The sequence below is a fragment of the Atta colombica genome, unplaced genomic scaffold (assembly GCF_001594045.1).
Source record: "Atta colombica isolate Treedump-2 unplaced genomic scaffold, Acol1.0 scaffold41, whole genome shotgun sequence".
NCBI classification, from domain to species: domain Eukaryota; kingdom Metazoa; phylum Arthropoda; class Insecta; order Hymenoptera; family Formicidae; genus Atta; species Atta colombica.
The window spans coordinates 780890-807767 of NW_017259520.1; the positions used below are offsets into that span (position 1 = coordinate 780890).

The window sequence follows — 26878 nt, forward strand, 5'->3', positions numbered from 1 at the left end:
GCAAATTATTAACATTTTGTAATTTTAGAATATTTTTAAATTTACAGAATTGTACAATTCTCGTACACGATTAAAGTATGCATAAAATAAACGCAAAAAAAAAATAAATGCAGATAAAGAGTAGTAAAGATGGGTAATTGTTAGTAGTAAGTGTCGGATCTTGCAAATGATGGCGCTGCAATATGTTAGATAAAGACAAATGTACGCGTTTGAGACAGAACGATAATATAAGAATATAAGAAAGTGAATTAAAGATATTGTTATCGATATTTATAGTTTAGAAAAATCTATTTATCGACATCGTTGGAGTTCGGCTTTTGCTTTAGGATCTTCTTAATTAGAAAAACCATATTGAATATAGATAAATTGATTCAAGGGCTGAAAAATTCTGGATAAAATATCATCGATCGTGTTAGAACAGCATCAACAGTTTGCGAGATTAATATTACGGAATTACCTGTGCATTCTTTCTTAGGAGAAGGCATAACGCCGTATGCATCGGTGATCTATGAAAATTATCGATACTTATCGCGCCGCGGTTGCTCGCGCATGATAAATGCACGCACTAACGCACGTTCGCGCGAGAAAAGGAGGGAGAGTACTGGCGAGTCCGCGAGGAGTAACCGATAACGTAATACGGGAAAAGGGAAAAGCAAAAGATACGTACCCACCTCGCCGAGGTATCTGTTACATGCCTTATGGACAGCGCGGAACGCGTTATTACAGTCGGAAGGCGGTACGGGAGGAATTGCGCCTTTTTTTCTCGGCGAGCGAGTTCAAGGTCAGGGTTGGGCCCGGGTCGTTTCATTCATTCGTGTGAAAAGTATGCGTGTGGAGTCGGAGCCGTGTGCAACTCGCGCCGCGAGTACATACGCAGGTAGGTCTTAATCCGATGTCTCGATCTCTCGAACATGGTTACGAAGCCGTAGATGCGTGATTACTTTTAGTTCAAGTGTGTGCATAGCGACGCATTTCCCCTCCACTCATCTGAGAAACGAGAGTAATTCGCGATATTGTATCGGGTGAAGTATCTATTCAGAGACTGAACGGACTTGTATCTTCAGCGAGCGTAATTGCTCGTTAAGCTTAAATACTTGGTGGAGAAGCAGCTGTTGATATAGTCATCTTTTGCTTTCATTCGCGAATCTTCCGTTCGTAGGAACGAGTGCATACAGATTTCGTTTCCGTATATGGACTTTGAAGGGATCGATGTCGCGTCGACGAATGTAGGGCCGAATTGTAATGATGTCGTTACGTCGTCGGCGAGCGTAGGTGTTCAAGAAATGCATCCCGAGGTGAAGTCGTTAAGGCACGACTTAAACTGAAACTTCTCCATTGAAGGCACGGCTGAATGTTCACACGTCCCAGGTACGTCTCGACTGATTTTCGTTTTCGAGGTTAATTTCGGAGGGAACGTGACGATCGGTTTCTTCACCGCGGCACGTGAGGATGCCTTTCGGCATGCGTGTGTATGCATGCATGCAACATGCACGTCGCAATGCCAGCACGCGTAGCGCGCGCGCGCACACACACACGCACGCACGCACGCACGCACACACACACACGCATACACACACGCATACACGTGCGTCTCTATGTATGCGCGTCTCGTGGGTTTGGGGTCAGAGGTTAAGCGGCGTGATTGAGTCTTGCTTACAAGGAGCCGCCCTTCGTTGCTCCTCTCAGGCCCTACCTCCTGGGGAAGGAAACCATAATGCAATTTAAGCCATAATACTTGACTTTAAATTGAAAAGATTGCCCGAGGGATGCGAGGGAGCCGGGCGGTGCTTGTCGTCGTGTCTGGTAGTGGTGGTGGTGATGTCGGTGATGGTGACCGGGCTTGGAGAATGAGGCGGAGAGGTGACCAGAGTGGAGTCCACGAAGATCGTCGTAGCACCTTGCGCGCATTTACGTCGATGGGACATAACGCGGTTGCACGTGTCGAGCGACGTAATCTTGCACGGGATGCAACTTAGATAAATGATCGGCATCGATATCACGCCTACAACTGCGCTAAACGCCCAGCCATACGACCTTTGAGCCGTCCTCTCGCACCTATGTCTATCTCGATCACCGTGTCTCGTTTCTGATAGCGATTAGCAAGAATCGCTACTTTCGTCTTCCTATCGATTTTCTCTCCTGGCTTGCTTGTCGCTCATCACATCGAAAAAGTCATGCATCGTATGCTATAATCGAAATGTGTATAATCTAGTGATGATGCTTCATTCTCAAATGCACGTAATACAAATTTGTAGTTAGGTAGAATAAAAGTTAATTGAATATATATTATGCATTGTTAAAATATTAAATTTGAATTAATTCTTTAAATTATAACATTTTGTTATTAAGTTCAAATGTATCAAAATGTATTATTTTAATACAAACTGGTTGAAAAAACAACATTTTTAATCAACACATTTCTACCATCTTACTTAGTTTCAAACGGAATTTTAAAATAAACAATTTATTAATATATGTATATTAATGAAATAATGAATTAAATTTAAGTCAAATCAATACATTTTCTTTAGTTAAACTGTTTAATTCCATTGCAGTAGTTCTATAAAAATGACTAAAAATAATTCAAATCAAGTATAATTTAACATTTTGAATTTAACAAGCAGTAACATTGGAAAAAAGCTTTGCTATTTACGACGCAAAAGTTTTTGTCAATATTTATCTAAATTGTAATTGTATTTATCTAAATTCTAAAGCAACACAGACGGTGCATAAGAATAAATCGCGATGTAAAGAGTTAGAACGTGATCGGCACCCTAGACAGGTGTTAAGTTAAGACTGCAATCAGCGGACGGACTGGGTGTAAGGTTGCCAGTCTCGGTGTGGCTCAAACGGAAAGCAGTTTTCCCAATTGGCGAGTTTCTCCACGCGGTCGTGCTGACCAGCGGCCATCTGTCGGTCCGTACCAGTGCTGATGTCCTATTCCCCCTGCCTCATCCCGACATCGTCTCTTCACTCGGTCCGCCCTGCACGCTCTCTGGCTTACATTTCCAATCAATAACCGATTGAACAAACCCCACCCCACCCTACTCCACCCCCATCTGCCTTCCCCAACGAATTCCAACGAACTAACAGCCAACCAATTTCGCGTTTCGCAGTACAGATGCCAAGTTTATCGTCATTCGTAATCGCGAACAATTGTTTGGTACAATGTGAAAAGAATAAAATTCATTTTAATTTTGAAAAGTTATAGAAATGACGACTTCTTACGCAGACAAAACGATTTTGCTGAAGTATCTATAATTTAGTTAGACATAGATTTAAAGATAAATTTTGTTGGATTATATATATATATATATATATCAAAATAATTATACAAAACATTTTAACTAATAAAACATCAACATTTTTTGCATTACTTATCATGTTTGAATTTTCTACACAAATATTTTGGTAAACTAACAAAATTATTTTCAGATCTATGTTTGCTAAATTAAGTATATATTTTAGCAAAATCTGTATGTTTACAGTGTTTTATTATCATTATTCAATTATGAACGATCAGTATTGAGGATATTCTTTAGAATGAAATAAAGAAATAATATATTATAATTACAAATATATATTTAAAATCAGTTATTATTCTGTATATGACTTTGAGCGCAACAAGGGTAGAAAGAATGCTAAAATGTAATAAAAGTGAATAAAAGCACTCTCGAACTTTTGCAAACCTGAGTAGGCGAATTTCTCTCGCCAAAGAGATTCAATTAACTGATACTTTAATCTGCCCACGAAAATCGTATTTTTCCTGCTTTTTGTTTCGCACGCGGCGTTCGAGTGTCAGAGGGAGGCTTCACGATGACCTGGCGCACGATAATTACTAGCGAGAAGTCTCTCGACCAGTTTCTTTAAGAAAAGAAACGCGCAGCGGCAGGAACAGGGTGTTCCTGCGGGACGGTTGAGGTGGAGAAGAGCCCTTCTCTTCGTCGGGAACGCGAGATGATAAATCAGATAGGTGGCGGCAGCTGGTCCTCGGGAAATTGCCTCCCCATTGTACAAGGGACGTGTTATTTTGGAAAATCATCTCTCGGCTCTTTGCCTGCTAATTTCGCCGTGCCCTACGCTCGAAATTACTACCTACTTCCTGGGTCGCGGACCCGAAGTCGGTGAACGCGAAGTCGGCCTGGGCATATGGAATGCGGTTTATGCGCTCAACCTATTGGCTCCTACTGACGTGAAACTCGTTTCGGTATTATAATCGGAAACGCATGTGCATTTTCGTCGATTTCATCTTTAATGATGTCTATTCGGAGATATCTGACTTTCTTCAAAAGTTTCTTGATGATATTAAGAGATATATAGGAAACACTATTGTACATAGTATATAACAATTTTAGTGTTTTCCTGCATATAATTTTACGCTAAATTGAAAAAAAATTATTTTATTTTTCGTCTATTGATCTTTTCTGAATATAAATATTCAGCTAATACGTATAGATACGAACAAACAATTAATTATGGTTTGGAAAATTATGTTATACATTTATACATAAATAAACATTAGAAAAATATTTTTTTGAAAAATGAAATAGAAAAAGAAAAATTATTTTAATTTTATTATTATTTTAGTTGCCTATTTAAATTTTTTATTCAAATTATTTTGATCGCTAATCTTTCCAGAAATACGAAATTGTAGAAATTTTTTTTTAAGTTGTAAAACATGCCAATGGTCTAATAAACGTATAAAGATACCGACTCTTTATCGCATTTTCCAAATATAGAATGCATAGATATGTAAATGCGTTTTCTATAGATCATCAGTAGAAGAGATGTAAAACCTTGAAAGTCCAGGAATGTTGGAAGCACGTATCGGAAACGTGGGACTGAATTTGAGAAGATTCTTAAGAACCTTTTCAGATTTGCAGCGGTCTGGCATTAGCATGTCGGAAAATATTCTATTTCACAGCGAGGGCACTGACAACAAGCTATCGGTTTTAGTAATTTTATAAGAAACGAGAGAATTTCTTTGACCTTTCTTCGAATAGCTTCATGGAATAATTAAAAATAATTTAAAACGATTATTTATTTTAAACAATGGTAATATTGATGGATTTTGTTGCTGATATTGAAGCAATGTAAAAATAGAATTATTAAAGTTGGGATAGAGATACACATTTTCCGTGTTGATTTAATGCAAAAATTAATCTAAAACATTAGAATAGGTACACATATATTTACGAATTTCAGTGCACATTGCGATTTTTTCTCTTTACCTTTTAGTTCTATTTTAAGTTTATCATAATGAGGTGTATAAACTGCCCCAAACGAATTATCGAAAAGGCGACCTTTGATCCTACTGACTCTTGATGGTCACGACACACGCGACATACGAGCAATATCATTATACAACGTACAATGACGCAGTCTACTGCACCCTAGACCGATCTAGCTTGACCCCCGATCTTTCGCTTTGTCGCTGGACAATACGGTTCCTCCCTTAGAATATGCTCATACCACTAACATTGACTACAACTATATGTTATTACTCTAAAAATGATTTTTCAATAAAATTTTTCAATAAAATCTTTAAGAGGAAAAAACAAGATCACATTTTTTCTTTTGTAATAATTTAATTTGAAAGCATTGTCTGTCAACATATCTTACACTCTACGATAATCAATTATATCGTCGAAAGTTCTCTGTAAATGAAATACATATGTCATTTCTGTTCTTAAATAGCTTTATTCCCAGCATTCGAATATGGCATTAACGCGTTTTCTTCAAAACATTCAATCGCTTCTAATTGGCGGATGCGACTGGATAGACGCGTGGCGGCGTCACGTCAAATCCCCCGCTCGTTCGTAGAATCCCAGAACGTTTTCCGCCCGGAAATTTGTCCAGCCTGCCCATTATCGTGCGTACAATTAAAACCAATAATTCACTGCGCGGCGATGGGGAAAGCGGGATTGCACGAACCGATCTGACACGGGTCAAATCGAATGAAAGGACAAAGTGTCCGCGCTCCACATTTTCGAGTGTGTCCATTTCCCCGATCGAACCCACACCGTCGATCACGGCTGCGACGGTAAGACTACTATCGCGGCCCTACACGCGTAGGTAACAATAATGGCTACTGACCATCGGCCATCCCTGAATATTTCGCCCCACTCTACGATGATTCAATCTGACAATGGCCCATTCCTCCGGACAATGCTCTGGTCAAATGCACTGCTGTCGGCGAGAAGGGGTGGTTGCAAAATAGGGGCGCTCAGCGACCTCTGACTCTTCCCCCTTGGAAAAGCGTGGGTGAGGCTCCCGTTTTTCAATCGAGGAGACAGTTTTCGTGCGAGTACCTTTTCCCGTGCTTTTCTCGACATGAGAATGCGCAGCAGAGTAATTTTTGATGTTGAGATATTATTGACATTTTGATATTAATTTCTATCACTTTAACTTAATCTTATATCTATAATTTGCGATGATTACGGATATTGTTATTGATTAAAGATATTTGAAGAAGGACGTACACTGAAAGAGCAATTTTGTTGAAGATCTAAAAATTTATCTATAAATTTATTAATAAATTTATAAATTTATTAATAGATACAGATCTGAAAAATTTTGCTGAATCTTCAAAACAATTATATAAGACGACAAAATTGATTGCTAGAATATAACATTTTAACAGCATTGCTCATGTTTATTTTGATGGTGCAACAAAATTATTTTCAGATCTAATCAAATTTTTAGATTTTTCAATTATTTTTTCAGTGTACCAATTAAATTCCTGAAAGTAAATATAGATCTGTAAGTTTCTTGAATCTATAAGAAAGCTTATATATATAATTAAGTATATTTATAAGACTTTATTTTCGAGCGTATAATTTTGCGACCATATAATTTAATAACGATTGGAGAATATATCTGATATCTAAAAAAAATTAGGTTAAATGTTAAGAAATCCATTAGTCACACGTTGATCAAACGATATAGAGAATAAAACATAGAAATATACATCGCGATATCTGCTGATACACATTGCGCGCCAGAAACGTGATAAGCTTTCTCATTCGAGTAATTACTGTTTTTGTATACTCTTTTGCAGATTTACCGCACATGCGTTAAAACGAATAGCGCGAATGCACTCTCGGCTTGATGCACGAGTCTGCCATTACACGCACTCAAGCGTATGAATAATGAGGGATGGGCGTTTAATTATTATACTCATCGTAACGTATAATATACGGTGCATCGGAGCGATATCTTTTACTTGTATGCACGGTATACGCAGATATATTTTCTCGGATCAATTATTTTCACGCGCCACTATGCGCGATCGTACCGGCAGGTAGTGGGCCTCGCTTTTTTTCGTATATTTTTATTTTCCCTTAGGGAAAAATCGAATACATCGCTTATATATCTCGAAATATCGGCGTGATGGTCATCCACAACGAAAAATTTTATCGTTAACATACTTAACTTGTTCAGACTGAAACACGGATCTCTAAGTTCTACGCGTCAACAAAGACGATCCATCATTCACCAATGGACCATGTTTGGGACAGATTGTAGCAGACCCCAGCTGGCCACGTCTGTTTCCCTATTTATACAATTCTCCCTCGTTATGCATCTCTTTCTCTTTTCTCTCATCCTTTTCAAAATGTATACATTTTCTCGCTGGACTTATTTTCCTCGTTACTATCCAATAATGTACTGCCACATATTCCAAAATTTATTTGAGAAAATTCTCAGATATAATAAAATATATATTATATCATGATAATTATATATTTTATAAATTTTATAAGATAAATTTATTAGAATTTGTTTTTTATGATTATCTTAGCCATTTTAAATTAAATAAGCTCGAAAATTATCAAATTATTAATTATATTATATATAAACCAATTGAATGTATTTTTTTATATTTAAACCTTCATAATCAATCTAATTCATATATGATATTCTTTCTAATTAATATCATATATAGAGAGAACTAAAAATTTATATAATAATGCTTTGGCAAAAATATAACAATAAATTAATAACAATTGGTATCAGAATCAAGAGAAAACCATAACTCAATTATAATCAAGCGGCACATTTAGAATGATGAAGGTGCCTGTAGGTATTCGTTATCGAGTCAGACCGGCAATAATTAAGGCAATTGATTAATTAACCGAATTAGATAATCTGCAGATCGATCTGGGTGTAAAAGTAATTGAGCATCGACGCATCATTCTTTTTATGCAGGCAAACGTTTTATTTATATCGTAACCCACGATAAGGCCATTTCCATAACAGTCAATTGACATTATAATTATTATTAGCAGCATACGTGCAGTTGAATAAAATTTATTTTGGATGTCTTATGCTCAGAACAACTAATTATGCCGTCGCGTTATGTGATATACTTAATATTATGATAATGAAATTTTGTCTTATACTTTGAAATATGAAGCAGCAATCTGTTTAAAAAGAATGTATTTCTAAGATTAAGGATATTCTTAAGAACGAATTTCTAAGAATATTTTTAGAAACAATTCTTAAATATTTCACTTTTTAAACATTTCGAACATATTTTTCTGTCAATCAACGTTGAATTTGAAATATTTGGATAAATATAACATAAATAATTGATAATATTTTTTTGTCTTTTGTTGTGGAGAAGTATTGTTTCTTTCTTTTCTGTTTTAAAATAAATCTATTTATCAAAATTTATCGCATTTTAACGATCTTTTTCTGTTTTATGACCTTGTGAATCAATTGCATGTCGAAAGGACCAAGAGAGCCAAAAAAGAAATACGTTTTAATAATTCTTTTATTTCTTCAGGGTTAAAAACTTTCAAACATCTACACAGAAAATGAAATCATCTGTTAATACACAAAATAATGTGTTGTTACAGGTGAACATTATTATACATGTAGAGTGATTCTTTAACAGTATTTTTAACAGCACACAAGAAATTATACAAAATTTGTAAAACAAAATATAATATTATTAATTAATAAATAAGAATTAGAGAACGGAAGGGGAGAGAGAGAGAGAGAGAGAGAGAGAAAGAAAGAGAGAGAGAAACGAGGGAAGGGAAAAAAGAAAATAAAATTAATTACTGATGTAAAATATTATTTGTAATAAATAATTAAAAATTAATACGATTGAGAGAGAAATATGTGTGTAAAGTATTTATCCAATTGTGAATTTCAAAAAAGCATTTCCGAAATAACTAGTTGACAAAATTAAAAGCTCGCGTCTGTCGATACGCACCGTCAAAGAAGAGAGATAGGAAAGACGTTTCTATAATTCAGTGCGGTACCTATCGAAACGTTGGTTGAGCGGGATCGGGGATCAGGGGGTGGATAATGTATGTACCCTTGGCCGTGCGATAGGAAGGCGGGTGTTCGGAAAGCACGTAGGGGATCTATATTTCTCTCTTTCTCTCTTCTTCCCGCTCTTTTTCTTTCTCTCACTCTTTCTCTCTCTTTTTTCTCTTTTTCTCTCACTTTGACGCTTTTGAGGGCATGCGGGGGTGTACTTCCTGAGAGAACTCCAGATGGGGGAAGAGAGGCAGTGCTGACCATTGCGAATGGACAGCCTTGGCTCACCAGTAGGAACGTTGCGTCCGGCAAGTTAACTTGGAGTAACTCTAAAAGAAATAAAAAGAAGTAAAAATGTTCCCCGCTCTTGCTCTCATAATGAGAGTTAATGGAGAAGCACATGACGATTCTAAGATAGTACGTAGAATTAACAAATCTTGATAAAACCTTCTCGGTCCTAAATGTTGCGTCCGAATTGTGCAAACGCAATGTGTTGAACAAGGTGTAAAAAGATTAACTTTATCCGAAATATGTATTTTTAGTTTTTTTTTATTTGAAAATCAAATTGAGACGTTAACTGATCGATCTATATTTCTATGTCTTCTTCAAGTTAATTAAACTAAATAATTTTCCGGTATTAATTGTATAACGAGCAAAAAAGTGTTGTTGATGAACAAGTGACAGGCAAGAAAGTGTTGCTAATTCCAAAAGGGGAAATTTGAAAGGATGATATTTCTGATGATATTTCCTGTGATTTTACACTTTTGGATTCTGGAGGAATATGCGCAACAAAAGAAAGAGCTGGAACATCTTCCGGAGGATAAGTACGAATATTTTAATAAAAATATTTAAATTATTTAGAAAAATTGTTTTATATCTGATTTTATGTTTTAAAATATCATTAATTTTAATTGAAATCCAGCATCTTGAATATCTAAATTATTTTGAACATTACATTTCACATAAATTTTTTATTTCATGAAATATACAATAATTTTTGAAATCTAAACTTTACATTTGTTTTTTATTTGTCAATTACTTGTAATTTCACGTTGATTATAGCAATACTACCAGCATAATTCAAATTGTCTCGTCAATTTCGATGAATTTTAACGACAAAAATTATCTCCCGCATGCGTCGTTTTTTTAAATTAGCCACTATGCCTTTTCACACGAAATTTTAAAGTATAAAAAATTTCTACTATTCACTCCAATGCCCACATTACGTTCATCTGGTCACCAATTGAAATCATCTCTCCGCTTTTCTATTTTACTATGCAACATCGTTTTCGCACGATCCCTAACACGACCATATATTATGCAAGTCGCATTCTCATTGGTTCTGCGACCCGGTAAAATTTCGTCGCTTGATATCCACAATATATGTTCCAGTATCTTTGCAATAATGTTCTTCTTCGTAATATTAACGTGTATCTGCAATCCAGCTTAAAATTAAACGTTATACAGATGATCAGTTTGATACTTTTAAACTGAGATAAAAGAAATTAATTTTGTGACATTATCATCACATATGGTCAATATTTACGCCGCTGTAGGATCTAAAATGTAAAACCAACCCTCTTTCTGTGATTAGAGCAGCGTGCGGCGATTGGGGTTGCTTTTAGTTCGTGGGGGTATGACCACGCTATTTTAAAGGTATGGTCCCCCTCTACGTTTTCGCTCCAAACTCCGATCACCCTATTCGCTTTGGACAATCTGTAGATGCACTTGAATTACTCGAATTCTCGTCACTCTCGCCTCTCCACAATAGGCGATCGTCCCATGCGATAATTCTTTTCACGAACATTCCTCATCTTGTCGTTGTATATTATGTCAGATACTTAGATGATTTAATTTTATGCCTTGCGAAAGATGAAGAATAAATGAAAATCTTTTTTATCGGTAAATTGAATTGATATTCGCTTCTGCTAGGAATTTTAAGTAAGTAAGTTCTACGAATTTAAAATTCAAAATTTCAATAAAACATTAATGAAGAGATGGAGCACACTTGCTGTGTTTCTGTAGAGAATAAGCTTAAAAATTCAATAGGACTATATCGTGAGAAGTCGAATGTCAATCACGCTTTGCATTATCGATAATATTTTACGTCTATTCTCAGATGAAAGAAGATTATAAAAATGAAATCGATACATCGATATCTTGTAGCTTGAGAAAACCTAGGAGATTCTATGCATAAGCAGTAAATCTTTAATTCTTCATTAAACAAAATTATTGCTATGTAGTTTAATTAATTATTGCTATTTAATTAAGGAATATTATTTGCTTAAGATATTCTTTTTTTTTCGATTTTGTTCTTTATCTTTTATGTAACTTATTTAAAATTTTTTTAGCGATAATAAATTTATCATTTATATTTGGCATACGAAATTCTGCAACGTTATGAATTTAACACATCTTTAGACCTTTTCATATTTGTGACTTTAAACATTTTTATTTTGTACATTATTACAATTTTGCTTTATTTTATTTATTTAATATTTTTAAATTTAATATTTTTTATCTAAAATTTTTATTATATTTTATCTAAAGATCTTTTTCATTACATAAAAGTTATTTTAATAAGATTGAAGTTAATTTGGTCAGAAAATATATTCGTGACAACATGCGAAGTTCGTCTCTTTTCCTTTACAGTGCATGTAGCATCTTCTTCTCGATCTGGGGAGAGCGGTTTATCAGATCGTTATCAGGGGATCTGACCGCGTTCTTGCTTCTGGGCCAGTCACGATCAGGGCCCGATCGCTCCCATCTTTCCCCTCGCTTCACTTCTCTCGTTCTTACTTTGTACAGCACCTTAATTAAGCGTTATGAGTTGAACTCCTCGTTAACGAAAGACTATATTCTCTGTGTATCGGACAGATATGTAGTTAGTTACAAAGCTAGTATACATCGTGAATAAACTTGACGTACTGTATCTAAGATATTAAACAAGTTTTGTTAACAAGTTGTTGCCATATACAATATATAGCCAATTTAATATCTCGTTGACGTAATCGCAGATTGAGGAATATGCACAGAATTTAATACTATCGCTACAGAAAGAACGAATAGCGATGGACAATTTTTTCTGCGAAGGTACAGATTAAGAGGGAACTGAAGCCGCTTAATTTCCTGCCTTCTCTTCCGCCGCGATGCCCCGCACCCTGAAAATAATATTTCTTCGTTCGGCCGTCAGTAGCAAGATGGCGTTCTCGAATTAATTAATTACATCCCCGCTGGCGTGCTGGTACCTAACTCGATTTCGCGCAATTGAGTTGTTCCTTTCCAGGCGTGATGCTCGGCCCACCGTCTTACCTTCGTTCTCTACTCGTTTTCCTCTTTCACGTCGAGTTATTATCGATATTTGCACGCTACGATAATTATTGGCCAATTCCATTCGCGGCTCTATTCTTCGTATTCTTTTATTGCAAAATCCTAACATTTATTCTTTTCATCTTTCTTCGACATTATCCAGAAATGTTATCATACAGTGAAAATTAATATGATTATAATTTTTTCTTTAGAAAAGTATTACATCTTGGGAGGTTTTACAGTAAATTACATATTTTAAATTACATATTTTGTAAAATACGTAGAAATTTTGTTAAAATGATTTTTATCAATCTTTCAATTTTCACACGAAAAAAATGATGTTAAAGTATTCAAAAATTTAATTATAGCTAAATTTCTGTATCTATAGGTATAAAATTGAAGATAATTTAATTACGTAAAATTTTAAAAGAAGATGATATTATAGATTGGGTTGTGTTTTAATTCAAATTTAAATTTATCTATCAGAATTGACAATTAAAAATTCATTCTTTTAAAGTCCACCATTGCTGATGGAGAGTTAAGCTTTGATTATAACACTGCAAAAAGTTGTAACATTTTTAGCAACCAGTTAGAGCGTTCAACATAATTATTTTAATAATCCAAATAAAATTCTTTTCAAATCTGTCTCTAACTAAATTTTTAGATGCTTTAGCAAAATTATTTCTTCTCATGTAATATTAAATTTTTGTTGTAAGTCTCAGTTTATAAATATGTTTATAATTTTATTTAATGCGTTACTACAGGGTATTGTAGTAATCGCCATTGATGCTGACCGACAGCAGTTTAACCAAGTATTTCAGTTGAATCGCCATTCACGGATAGTGGCGACCGAACCGTCTAATCGGTGCGAATGCGGCAAGAAAATTGCTGCACACGATGTCTAAATAAAAGTCCTGGTGGAAAAATCAGTCCCTATTACCTAATGATCAGTCCTCCCTCCCGTTCTCCATCGCCATGGAGAGGTATGTTGCACGTATGCGCGTCTCGTTACATGTATATCACGAGTATCACCGTGTCGTGTGTGCGACCACCTCGATGGTCGTTAACTGTAGCCTGAGAAAAGCACACGATATGAACGCGTGTGGATGTGCGGAATATGTCCGCCGCGGATACACGCGAATCCAATGATGACTATCTTTTTTTACGTCTTCTCTTCCGCGGAGCGCCTTTACCGGTGTATTACAAACCGTGCTATAATTATGGTTAGTTGCGATTCGTCATGATATACGCGACTTTTCCTGGGTATGTAAGTTTTTAGAAATAGATATTTTTCCAAAGTTTTCTTAATTACTCATATCTCTAATTCCTATGTGTTTTGTTATAACATTTCAATTACATTAAAAATAGTGAGGAATAGCTTTTTATGTAATGCCATCATGGAATTCTGTTTTTCCAAAGTTGCTAAGGCCGAGTCGTACGCACCTTCCGGCCAGCGCCAGGAACACTGTCGGCAGTTATAATGTATGGTGCGGATTAGTACTGGCTCTCTTATTGTTTTCCACTCTTGCGAGAAGAACAAACACTCCTCCGCCGCTACCCCAACCTATCCTATTCCGCGTTTCCGACCACCCCCGAAGGAACCATCTCCATCGTGCTACGCCCACGCTCGCCCTTAGTTATAACTTAATTACAAGAAAAGCTGCTCGCAGAGCACCGGCGGAACCTCCGGTTCGAAGCGATATATATTAGATTTTCTGTCATTAGAAACTTCTTGCCCCAGGAAATTATATCCCGGTCCGAGGATGGGGATGGTGAGGAATAGACGAGACGCGGATAGAAGAGGGAAAGACTGGTGAGAGAAACGATGGCGGGATATTCGATTTCTTTTGTTACCGCGCGGGAGACGAGGCGGGGTGGCGAGCTTCCGCGCGCGCGGACTTCCGGTCGATGGAACAATTAACGGCCGAGACACAAGGCTCTTCTGGATCGGAAACTTCTAGATATCTCAGTGCCTACGTGCCTCACGTGAGAGATAGAAGTGCTCGAGCGAGTTATGAGCACGAGCTTTGACAATCAATGACATACGAATGGTTTTTGTTTGTGAGATATCTATTTATCATTTATTTGTTATATTTACACGGAAATGACGCTAAAGTATCTAAAAATTTAACTTGATACAAATCCGGAAATAACTTTGTTGAATCAAAATAATGTGTATGCGTAAATATCAAATTTAATCTAAATTGCCATTCTTACTGTATCGTGTGATGTATCGTCATTTTATAAAACATTGAATAAATTTATCAAATTTATCCATTGCTTTAGTATAAAAAATAAAGATATATTGAATTAGATTAAACACTATATGTAGATTTAACAGTGTAGGACGCTTAAACTGGTTACTAGAATGTTGAAATCTTTTGCAGCATTGTTCATATTTAACATTTTTACGCAATAAAATTATTTACAAATCTGTGTCTAGCTAAATTTTTTAATACTTCGTTCTTTTTATGAATTTATATATAATACATAATTTTAAAAATTTCGTGAAAATGATCGTTTTTCCCTTTTTATCTTTTAACTTCAACTATTTTTAAATGAGAGTAAAGTTAATAATTAAATACAATCCATTTATTCTAATACAAGTCATAGTAGAGAATAAAAAGATACTTATGGTTACTGAAGACATTCAATGTATGCAATTCTAATAGCAGTCAAAATCAACGAAAAATAAATTAGTTATTTTGTTTTCAAAATTTATTAATTTATACTATACTGTACAAAATAAATTCAAATAAATCTTTATTAAAAAAAGGAGATAAGGGGATAAAAATTCTTTATTCTCAAGAACTGGCGCCAGAGATCTGGGTGGATCAAAGGGGAACAGCGATACTGGCCGATACTGCGCGGCGACGCGACGATATTCAAGATGTTAATTGCCGACAAACTTCTCTAATTACCGCGTAATTATGAGCAGCAGCGTGCGCGAGAAAGGCTTGTATACGCACACAGGATCTCCCGCATATCGCGCTTAATTGTCAGGACTATACGGGGATTATTCCTCGCGCCGTGCTGGCGCGGCTCGGCTATTGCGCCAATTAAGGCGAATATCTGTCGCTATTATTTTTTAATGGTTTATACACGCGCCCCGCGCGCCTTTGCATTCAATGAATATTTCATTCATGCGGATGGTCTGCTTAATCAGTAAGTTCAGTACGAGCGGCTATTAATTAAAATCGATCAGCTGAATAGATCGGTTTGATGAACTTGCGATATTCACAGTGCTGGTGTACAGATCTCGATGAAATGCAAAACTTGACGACAATTAATAATTTTAACAACAACATTGATATATGATAATGACGATAATAAAGATAACGAAAACATCATTTTATTACTTCGGCTATTTCACGCTTTGACTTATTTTGCAAATGTTAATAAATATAAACATAAATATAAATAACAAATATAAATAAATTTATAAGATGAAATTTATAAGATATAATTCGTAAATAGTTAGAATGTATTTAACGAAGTTAATGTTCTGCAAACATTTTGACTTTGTATTTAAATTCTCTTCAATTTGGTTATATTTGTTATGTCCTTGGAGTCATAAAATTTTTGTTTTAATAAAATATTTTGATCGTGCTATAATGTTAATTGAAAATATTAAACGTTCTTTCTAATCTAATTAATAAATTTTATTATAAAATAATATTTTCGAATGAGATGAATATGAAATCTTCCTGAAAGAATATGTAGACAAAACGTCTTAATGCATCGAACTTTTTTTGATATTACACCGCGAGATCTAATTTAAAGCTCATTAATCACAATCTGTCACAATTCACGGCGATTTACAACTGCTATCAGAATACCGTGACGCATCGAATTTCCTTGAGTCTGCATGACGAGGTTAGCCACGTAGTATGTAATCTCAGACTTATTATCGTTTTTATCATATCGTTAAAGACGATATATACTTGTTCTTCCAATTATTCAAATATCTATGCATAATGTACTATAATCGGGATATAGACGTTTTATAACAATTATATTAGAATTTATGTAACATAGAAAATAATATTATGAAAAATATTTAAATGATTTGTTGACGTATGCGAAGTTCTCAATCCATTTCTATCATTTTTTCAATGTAGATTAATTTTAAACTTGGTTATTTTTTATCTTCTGATTCTAAGAAGATAAAGGGTAAATTAAACCGACATTAAAGTTGATCTATATTGGTTCACGGAAAGGATGATTTTGCTGAAGTATAATATAAAAAAAAATTTAGTTCAGGTGCAAATCTGAAAATAATTTTGTTAAACAGGCAAAATAATTATGTAGCACGTTCAAATTGATTGCTATTATTGATACAGTATCAAAACTTTGCAGAATTGCTCATTATGAGCAAGAGCTTGAAATTCTTTTACTAATTATATTTTGATGATTTAAAAAAGCTGTTTTTCGATTTGCAAAATCTAGTTTTTAGAATTTTTACATATTTTATTAAAAACGTTTTTTCGTAGGAAGGAGTCAATGAGTTTGTATAAAGAGAATCTTTTGGAGGAACTCAATATCAGTGCGCTTCTCGCCTTGATAAAGTAAACGGCTAAGTTCGCGAAATGTTGGCATTAACAATGGGATCACGACACGGCGATAACTCGCAAATCCTTTAGCATTTCTAAATGGGTCAACATCAATGACCTTTAAATAGATGGGATGCTAAGAACAACTCAAATAAATTTTATTTTTATTATATTTTACTTATCTTCAATTAGTACATATAGAATTAAATTTATGTTATTTATACCTTTATAAGAAGAAGAAATGTAAAAATAATTAATTTAAGACTTTTGGGAAATACTTTTTATTTTTTTTTCCAGAACAAGGTTTTTAAGATAACTATGCATGAGGTGCTGCCTATCTATTTAAAGGTTAGGGAAAATTTTCTATTTCGTAAATGAATCAAGCTCAGTATCGATCTTTCGTTCGAACGATTCTCACTACCGCCCTCGATGCTTCGAATACTTCACCGTCTTCGTCATTGCTCCTAGCCAAGGAGTTTCTGTGCGGAATAAGTCGGCTCCATTACTTCGCCACGTGAAGCACTTTTCTCTCCCCTTCCTCTGCGCGGATACAGTCCATGCTCTCCCCTCGAATCCATGGAAAACCACCCCCACGGGCGACATGTTGGTATATGCGTCCCTGTTAATGGCTTCTCGTTCTCCAGCGTACGTGCAAAGAAACGGGCGCGGCATGGACATGTCTGTGCACTATCACGGTAATTCGAACGAAAAGACGATAATATGTGAAGTATTGAAGAACTATATGCCGTGCGAATTGATTCTTGTAAGAATTTTTTATGAAATATTTCATTAGCATCAAGTGATCAATTAAATCTATAATATGGAATGCTAATAATCTATCAGCTTTTTTCTAATTGATCAGCGGAATACTAATTTTTAAACTTGAATTAAGTAGAAAACTAATTATTTACTAATAATTCGATCTGTTATTGATTTTTTTTCCGATTGAGTGCATTCAGATCCTCGTTGGAATATAAGATCGTGCACGAGAAGACAACACGCTTGGAAGAATAGCTCGAGGGATAAAGCGCAATAAAAAGGGGTTGGGAATCCTTTATGCATTCGAAGTGCGGCACGCGACACCCCAACCCTTCTAAGTCGCGATAGACTCATCAATTTCAAATCATTTCTCTCCCGCGCGGAAGATCATTCTCCTCTTTTTCTCTTATATATGTCTCGTTTACTCGCGACACCCCGTAGCTGTTAGGCACCACCGTCCATCATCTGCCAAAGGGCGCGAGTACATCCCCTGCTAACCCCTCTTTTTTTTTTCATGTTACTAACAATTCGATGAACGGCAATTATTTCGGAATCTATCAGTTCCTCCGGATTAAATTCAAGAACGATTATCGTATGGGCCGATGATCGATCGAGTATGCGTCTACTGTGGCTATTTTAGACACAAATGTTATTACATACGAAAAAAACGATTGCTGAAAGATCTAAAGTTTTGTTGGACCATTGCAATAATTTTTGAAAACTCAAAAATGAGTAATGCTGTAAAACAACAAAATGTTCAGATCTGTAGCCAGTAAAATTTTAGATCGTTCTTTTCGTGTAATGGCATACATATTGCGCAGCATGTATTGTATGTGTCGTGTAATTACGTAATCAATAATAATACACTTTTAATTATGTAATCTGATTATGTAATTACAAATAATGCATTAATTTAATCCTAAGAAGCGGAGAAATGCGTTCGGCCCACGCTATGCCCGCATAGTGCGCTTGATATTTCATGGAATTTGAAATGCACGAATATTAGACGACGGACCTCACAGATCATTGCCGCAAATTCTCGGAAAAAGAGTAATCGGTTACTTTATGCCAGAAGATTATTATCATTGTTATGCACAAAGCGCTTGTGGCTTGTGTGTAGGCTGCTCGACCGCGTTACAGCAGATGAGAAATACGAAAAAAAGAGGGAAAAGAAAGTACTGTTGTCCGCTTCATAGAAGCGTGATTGTTCAATGCATTCACGTTTCTTACAGTTCGATTGTATCGTAATTTACAGATGTTAACAATATTTATTTATTACTTACATGATTATTACGTTATATTGAGTTATTATATTATGTACAATTTATTAATAAATATAATTTCTATGCATTGTTTACCATACTATTATTATATATATTTAGTTTTATTTGGAAAGCATATTAATTGTATACAATTCACTTTAAGATTTAACGCAAAAATCTTTATTTTTGTATTAAATTTTAAAGTACAATGGATTGTATATTAAAACGCATTGCATTTAATGCATACTGCATAGCGAAAAAATTTAGAGTTTTTTTATTAATATACAATCCATTTTAAAATTTAAAAAATCTATATTTGTCTATAAAATTTTTAAGTGTAATTTTTAATACATAATATTTAATGCATACAATAGCTGATGAATTTCGAAAAGTTTGATATTACCTAATTTATCACCGAAAACAAATTTGTGTGGTATACCTCGAATTTCAAACTATACTCTTTAAGTAGTATTTGAAAATTCTTTTAAGGTGTTGCAATCGCGTGTAGAAGACATCAGCACTTAAGTGTCTCGCATAACTACATTCGTTTTTAACGGCTTCTGCTTTCGACTTACCGAGATATCATTAAATGTGCGTCCTGAAAGCGTCCAGCTACTGAGGGGGACGTAAAAAGGAAAGAGAAATAGAGATAGAAAGAGAAAGAGCGACGTTCCAACCCTTCCGCCCGGGTGGAGCAACTCTCATAATAAGAGAGAAGGTTCGCAACCACCACCACCATCACCACCACCACCACCACCCCCGCCGGTCTCAGTCGGCGGGGGTTCGTTGGACAAGGCGGTCGCTATGGAAACGGAAGATCAAGTGGGTTACCAGCGTGGCTCGCCGGCGGAGTGCGACGGGGTGGCTGTGTGCCGGGGTGGGTTGATTTCTTCATAACGGCCGCCATTATCGCGCCCTCCGACCGTGCCTCTCGCTTCCTCATTATGTCCCGGGGCGGAGAGGAATATTCTTGTTTCAAAAATAATCGCCGCCGACCAGTTCGCGAATGGCGCCGTTTGTAATTGGAAAAAGTCTCGGCTCGCGTACACGAACTTCCTTCTCCTTCGTCCTCTCTCCCTTTCTCCCACTCTCTCATCTCTTTTTTTTCTACGACGTTTCTCAGCCTGTTTCTTTTCTCTTCCGTCCGGAAAGTTTCGAATTTAAAGTCCCTAACCCACGGATTTTTCCGGTACGCGCGTAAAACCTGTTCTCGTGGTTCTTTCGATGAGTGTGTATGTCTGTGTAGAATATTATGGAAGTTGATAGTTATGTAATCGTGTTTTTGCGAACTGCTGTGCAAGGCCTTTTCGAAGCGATAGGCATTTCTGAGGCATTTTTCTCCTTTCTTCCGACAATGTAAATACTTTAATATCTGCAAAACTCGAAGTTTTCCAATCACAGCCTATTTCCATGTCAATGCATATTTCCGTTTTAATTTTATAGGACTATATTAATAAAAATATTTGTATATTCATATAAGCATCAAAATCCATTTTGATCAAAAATAGCTTTTTTCTCTTTTATTTGTGTTTAAACACTTTTCGATTTATTTTGTTTAATATCGTTTAAAAATATTTGTTGTCTGATTTTCTTCTCCAGTAACAACGTTGAATTGAAGATTTTGATGTCACAAGCGGGTATGATCATCGTATAGTCGTCCAATCAGTTTCCGGCGCGATTTCTCATCACTATTCACGTGCATTGCAGGACGGCGTTTGATTTTCCGTGGTGGCTGGGTATATGAGTATCAGCCGTGGCGGTTGATCGGTCGACCAGAACGTGGTTTCCATATCGGTTATCGGCGTCGGGGTGGCGGTGCATACATATCGTCCGAGCGCGGGTTCTCAAAAATTGATGAGAGGGCTGGATCGCCGCCACGCGAAAACTAGATGTATCCAGGTGCCGCATCTTGTATTCATGATAGTTCGCGTGGCGAAGTAAAGGCGAGCAGAACCAGTGAACCGTGGAAAAAAAAATGGAAAATCAAGTATCGCTACACAGACAGACCATCGTAAGGACACCACGAAAAATCGAATCACTAACACTACGTGGCATTCTACACATGAAGATGATTCCTGGCAATCCTTCTTCATCGCTTTATGCGCGTATAACGATATAAAACGCAGTACAAGAATATGCTCATAATAATTTACACTAATCTGTGTGAATTTAGATCAATTAAAAGAATATAAAAAAAAAATACATTTGTTCAAAGCATTTTGAATAATACGTGTATTGTACAATACATCGAAAGAAAGAGTTTACTACCAAATAGCTACCAAATATTAAATGGAATAATTTCAATTAAATGTTTAGATAATATAATCAAACCATAGTTTTAACTTTACAAACGTTGATAAACGTTTGATGATACTCACTAAATATTTGTAAAGATAAAATTATATTATCTGAACATTTGGTTGAAATTATTTTACTCAATATTTGGTAGTTGTAACCAAACTATTTTTTTCAGTACTTTGAATGACAGAATTTTATATTGATATAAATTATTCTTAAAATTTTATATACGAAAAAAGACTTGTTCAGACTTGGATTCGGACATCTATATGCTACGATATAAATCATAAAGAAAGAATTTTTTAATTACGCATCATTATCATTGCATTACTCAATAGGCATCATTGCATTACTATTTACTGTATGACACATACAAAATGATTATCTTATGGGTCTATTTAATATAAGGTCCGTTACGCATGTGACATATACATTATCTTATATTAAAAATTTGAAATATTCATAAATTAAACACAAGGTTTTCTTTTTAGGAATGTTACGTAAAGTACAAACATTACGATATTATGAATCAATCGAAAATGTCAAATGGATTGTTACTACCATCGCATGGATACTTAAAGTATACGTGGTACCTATACTTTGAACTTTAAACCTCAAATTATTTAAATGACTTATTAATCAAGTGTACACAATTGCCTAATTGAAATAGAATTTTATTTTGTAAATTCTTTTAATATTCTTCTCTTATTCCGTTTTATTTTAAAGATCGATATATCGGTTGCAATATACGGCCATACGTGACGAGATTGGCATAGTCGTGGCATAGCGTCCCTGTCGGAAAGCCGCATCCATTAAAGCGAGGGACTGGAGTGTGGTTAAACTACCGCAAAGCACCGAAATGTCAGCATTAATATTGCAACCGTCTCTTGCAACCGCCTGCTGGCGGTCGCTTCTATGCTTATTATACTTATTGTATCGTGCTATCGAGCTTAAATATTAAAATCTCGTTTCCGTCCATGGCACGTATACCTATATGGATGCGCAGGATTGATCGAATTTTATGAATTAATCGATTAACCGAAGGCATGGAATTTTATATTGTTGAGTAATTATTCAACTTCTACGAAGTTGTATCAAAATGATCTGAAATTATTTTTAACCTACGTACAACTTTCCCCAATCTTAATTCAATAAGTGTATGCTTGAATTTTTATTAATAAGCAAACTCGGTATTCATTTTTGCATCGCTCATTGTTTATTAAAGTCCACGCGGTCTAACTGATTGCGATAAAGGAAAAGGAAGAGATCGATCCATGCAATCGATAACCGGCCTTTGGCGAAACGAGATCGTAATCGCGAGATAATAGCGGTCTCGACACGCTTCCGTCTTCGTGGTCGTATGTCGAGTGCTTGACGAGAGCACCTGTCCGCGATATTGAAGTTATCGGCACAGGTGTCACGTGTACATATACGTTAAATGGGGCTGCTGATGGGTGTGCGCTTTATACAGGAAGGTATATAAGCCTGCCCTTTATGAATACCAAGATGTATCCGGGACGGTAGCCGCAAACACGCGATTCCGGCTGGCGCGGACGTGTCGAATTAATAAGTGAAAAAGTGAGGTCCGACAACGCCGTGACGTACTTCAGAATTGATGTCTGGAAATCTCGGCCGACGACGCAAATAGTTGAGTGAATTGACTGCTTCGGACAAATAGAGAATAAAAGAGAGGAAAATTTTTTATTCGTATTCTAGAGCAAATTTTCTGAATTATGTGTAAGGGTGCAAGATTAATAATAAGAATTACAATTATGTAAAAGGTGATATATATGAGAGTTAATGTTAATAAGAATATGTATATTTATTGAAAAAAATGTTCTGATTAAATTAACAAAACTGAACAAAAGTAGTATTTTAATGAGACTGAATAAAATTTCTGATTATGATAATCTGTCTTCATCAAAATACAATATTGTTCTTGTTAAACTCTTTTGATTTGATTAGAACATTTTTCTCAGTGTTAGAATAATACGTCGCTATCTACTATATTTCTTCATATTTCTGATGCTATATGAAAAAGATTGCACTGAGAAAAATTTCTGTCTGGAAAATAGATGAACCAAAAGATTCTGATCAGGTAATATCAATAAAAATTCTGATTATTTTAACTAGAATTATAATAGATTCAATCAGAAAATTCTGATTTGTCTATTTTTAATCAGAATTCCAATTAATTTAATCAGTTTCTTTTTCTATGAAAGTTGCATTGAAGCAAAAATTTACCAGTTACTATTTGACACTCAATGTTTCATTGAAGATTTCACTGAGATTGATTTTTGAAGTTAAAATTATCGCTGATTAATAAATAATATGAACGCGTAATTTTTATTTTACGGTATGACAGCAAACAGAGAAGGAAAGAGAAAGCGACAGTGGGGTTATAGTCGTTCGCGTGATATGTGCAACGGGGCAAAAAGTGCATGTGCAAACCGTAACTTCTTTACGGCCCTCCGGAGAGTCGTCGAACGACGAAGGTGCATCGTATTTATCCACGTTCATTCCTATTTAAAGGAATGGGTGGGTGTTCTTTCGACAGCCGGTATTTCATTTTGATGAATCGTCGCGCTCGCTGATGTCTACCATTAAACAAGAATTTTGTGAGGCTTCTGTATATAAAGGAGTCACATGGAAAGAATGATTTTGCAGAAGAATCTGAACATTTAGCTAAAATAATTCTAGATATAGATCTGAAAATTCACTGTTTGACCATCAAAATAATTGCATAATATTCGAGCACTGTTTCTCATGCTTTCAAACAATGAAATTCAAACAATGAAAAACAATGTTACAAAAAGTTTTAACATTCTAGTAATTACTCAGTTTGAATTACTACATAATTACTATTTTGATGGTTCAACAAAAATTATTTTCAGATCTATATTTAACTAAATTTTTAAATATTTCAGCAAAATCGTTCTTTCCATATACGCGAACACAAAAAGACTGTCTTGATAAATATTAAAATATGTTGAAAAATCCCATGTATACATTTTTTTTAATTTTTATGCGCTGAAAAAGTTTTGAAAATTAATGCGCATAACTACGATTGATAGAATTAAACGCGCGTTGTCGCTCATGAAAAAGAATCTTGTCATCGATGTCCTCTAATATCGAACAATCGATCGTACCTCGCTACTGATGAATTATGCATCATATCTTCCCTCACGATTCTTTTTTTTCTACAAAACTATAAAAAAGATTGCCTTAGGCATTATTACATGCGTGCATAAGAGAGAAGAGCTCGAGCTCTGACTTATAAGGTCGCTCTTTATATTTAATTAATTAATGTAAACGTGTACTAGTTTCTAGGAATTTTTCGCTCGATAATGAAAACGGTCTTGTTAAGGAACATTGTTTAGTTTTATTATAGCGACCTGGATAACTTTAATGAAACATATTATAGATCGCCGATCAAATAGATATTGGTGGAATATATAAACAATTTGAAATGAAGGAAATATTTTATCTAATTGTTATATTAATACGCGCATCTTGAATTAAAGAAAAATTAAATGCATATTACTGATCAATATTAAATTCATTATATGAATAATTCATTGAGAAATCTTCCAATATGTACGATGATATGTACGAAATACGAGAATCAAGACTGAAATCTTTTCCCTTTTACTTCTACATAACGTCTACGTACTACCATATGTAGTCGTTACTCCCGTTACTATTTTCCACGTAGTGATCGCGTATATCCGCCCATATTTGTGGTGGGTTATCCAGTGAGAGCACGTATTGAAATGTCGTTGCGGGCAAATAAGACGGAGAAAAGGAAAGGTGGGATTATCTGAATACAGTCGTTTCAGGGGTGAGTTGCGACCCCCTAGGGGGTAGTAGGTGGTCGCCTCTGGGGTCTGCCGGACCCCCATGAACTCGTCCCTCTCGTCATGTGACGTACGGTGGTCATCCTCGCGCCGAATTACCACCATCTTCCCTTTCTCGTCCTCTTTGGAAAAAGGGTCCGTCAAATAGATTATTTGAATATCGAGCGATCGCATTTACGGCAGGATAACGGCGAGCCGCCCTATTTTCGAGAAATTGCGATTGGCACAATTCCCCACTATACATCATGATCGCTCGAGTATTAGCATAATTCGGCCCGCAGCCTGATTGATAAATGTGATGTACTCTGATCTATCTGGACTATTCAGTTCTCTTGATCTCTCGATTTTAATCAAGACAGATAGATTTCGAATAGAATAGAACTATATGTGACATAACACATTTGTCAGACATTGAGGAATATTGAGAAACACTGGCTGCCTTTAGCAGAAAAAGCAACTTTGCAACTGTTGTAAAATTTCTTAATATGATTGATTTATACATTATGTATAATTTTTATTGTACATTTTTATATTCCATTAAGGAAATAAATGCAAGAATGAATTATATTAAAGAATCTAAATGCAATTATTGTTTAATAATTAGCAGACATAATTTAACGTAAAAATAGTCTAACATTTATATAATTTAGATACTAGTTCTATTTGAAGTTTAATCTTTCTTATTAATTTTATTAAAATAATATGATGATAAAAATAATATGATGATAAAATAATAATATGAACGTCATAATAAATTATTTGAATATGTATGACAATACCGAGGATTATTTCTCTTGTATTATTTCTCTCTCTCTCTCTCTCTCTCTCTCTATCTCTCTCTATCTTTCTCTCTCACTATTCTTTTATAATTTTATTAAAATTAATGAAGACAACAAGACTGCAACTTGCAAATATAAATCAATGTCTTCGTCATTGTTTCTTCACTGATGAAGAAGCGTGCTATTATCCCCAAAAGAGTAGGTTATAAATAACCTTAATGTAATTAAAATAAAACTACAATGCTTGCCGATTCGATCAAAGCAAAAAGTACTCGCGTGTATCTCTTACGGAAAACGAATGATTTTCCCGATCGGCTTATAGTATGGCGTCACTAACGAGGGCTTGGTTGCGCTTTTTGTTTCAGGTAGCGACGCGCTCGGCCGAATCGATAAGGAGCCAACCTCGCCGGAATCCATACAAGGTGAGTTTGCAGAGTTGCTTCGTATATTCTTGATACGATTAATGTACGATGTCGTTTAATCTTCGTTTACGGTAGACATAAATTTCGTACAGAAATAATACAGCGATAGAATGATACGTGCAAAAAAAGAACGCCTCGTCATGATAATGAACCCGCACCACCAGTTTTTTAATGTATTTTTATCTGAGCCACTATCGTAATCAACAATGTCACTTGAGTTGTCAATCTTAATCAGATTTTATTTTTATAAAACCTTATTTAGATCTGTTTATGTAATTTTTATTCGTACAGTAAAATCCAAAACTTATAGATATGTGAAAAAATAGAACTTTTGAAAGTTATAAAAATATATTATATATTATATAT

General features: G+C 35.2%; 1 protein-coding gene across 1 annotated transcript in view; it reads left to right on the forward strand.

Moving 5' to 3' along the window:
* Positions 1-26878, forward strand: part of LOC108691159 (POU domain protein 2-like) — a 136911-nt gene that overhangs the window by 79493 nt on the left and 30540 nt on the right. Inside the window, exon 4 of the mRNA XM_018198815.1 lies at positions 26456-26512. Within this exon, the coding sequence (XP_018054304.1) occupies positions 26456-26512 (57 nt within the window). The remainder of the gene's footprint in view (positions 1-26455; positions 26513-26878) is intronic.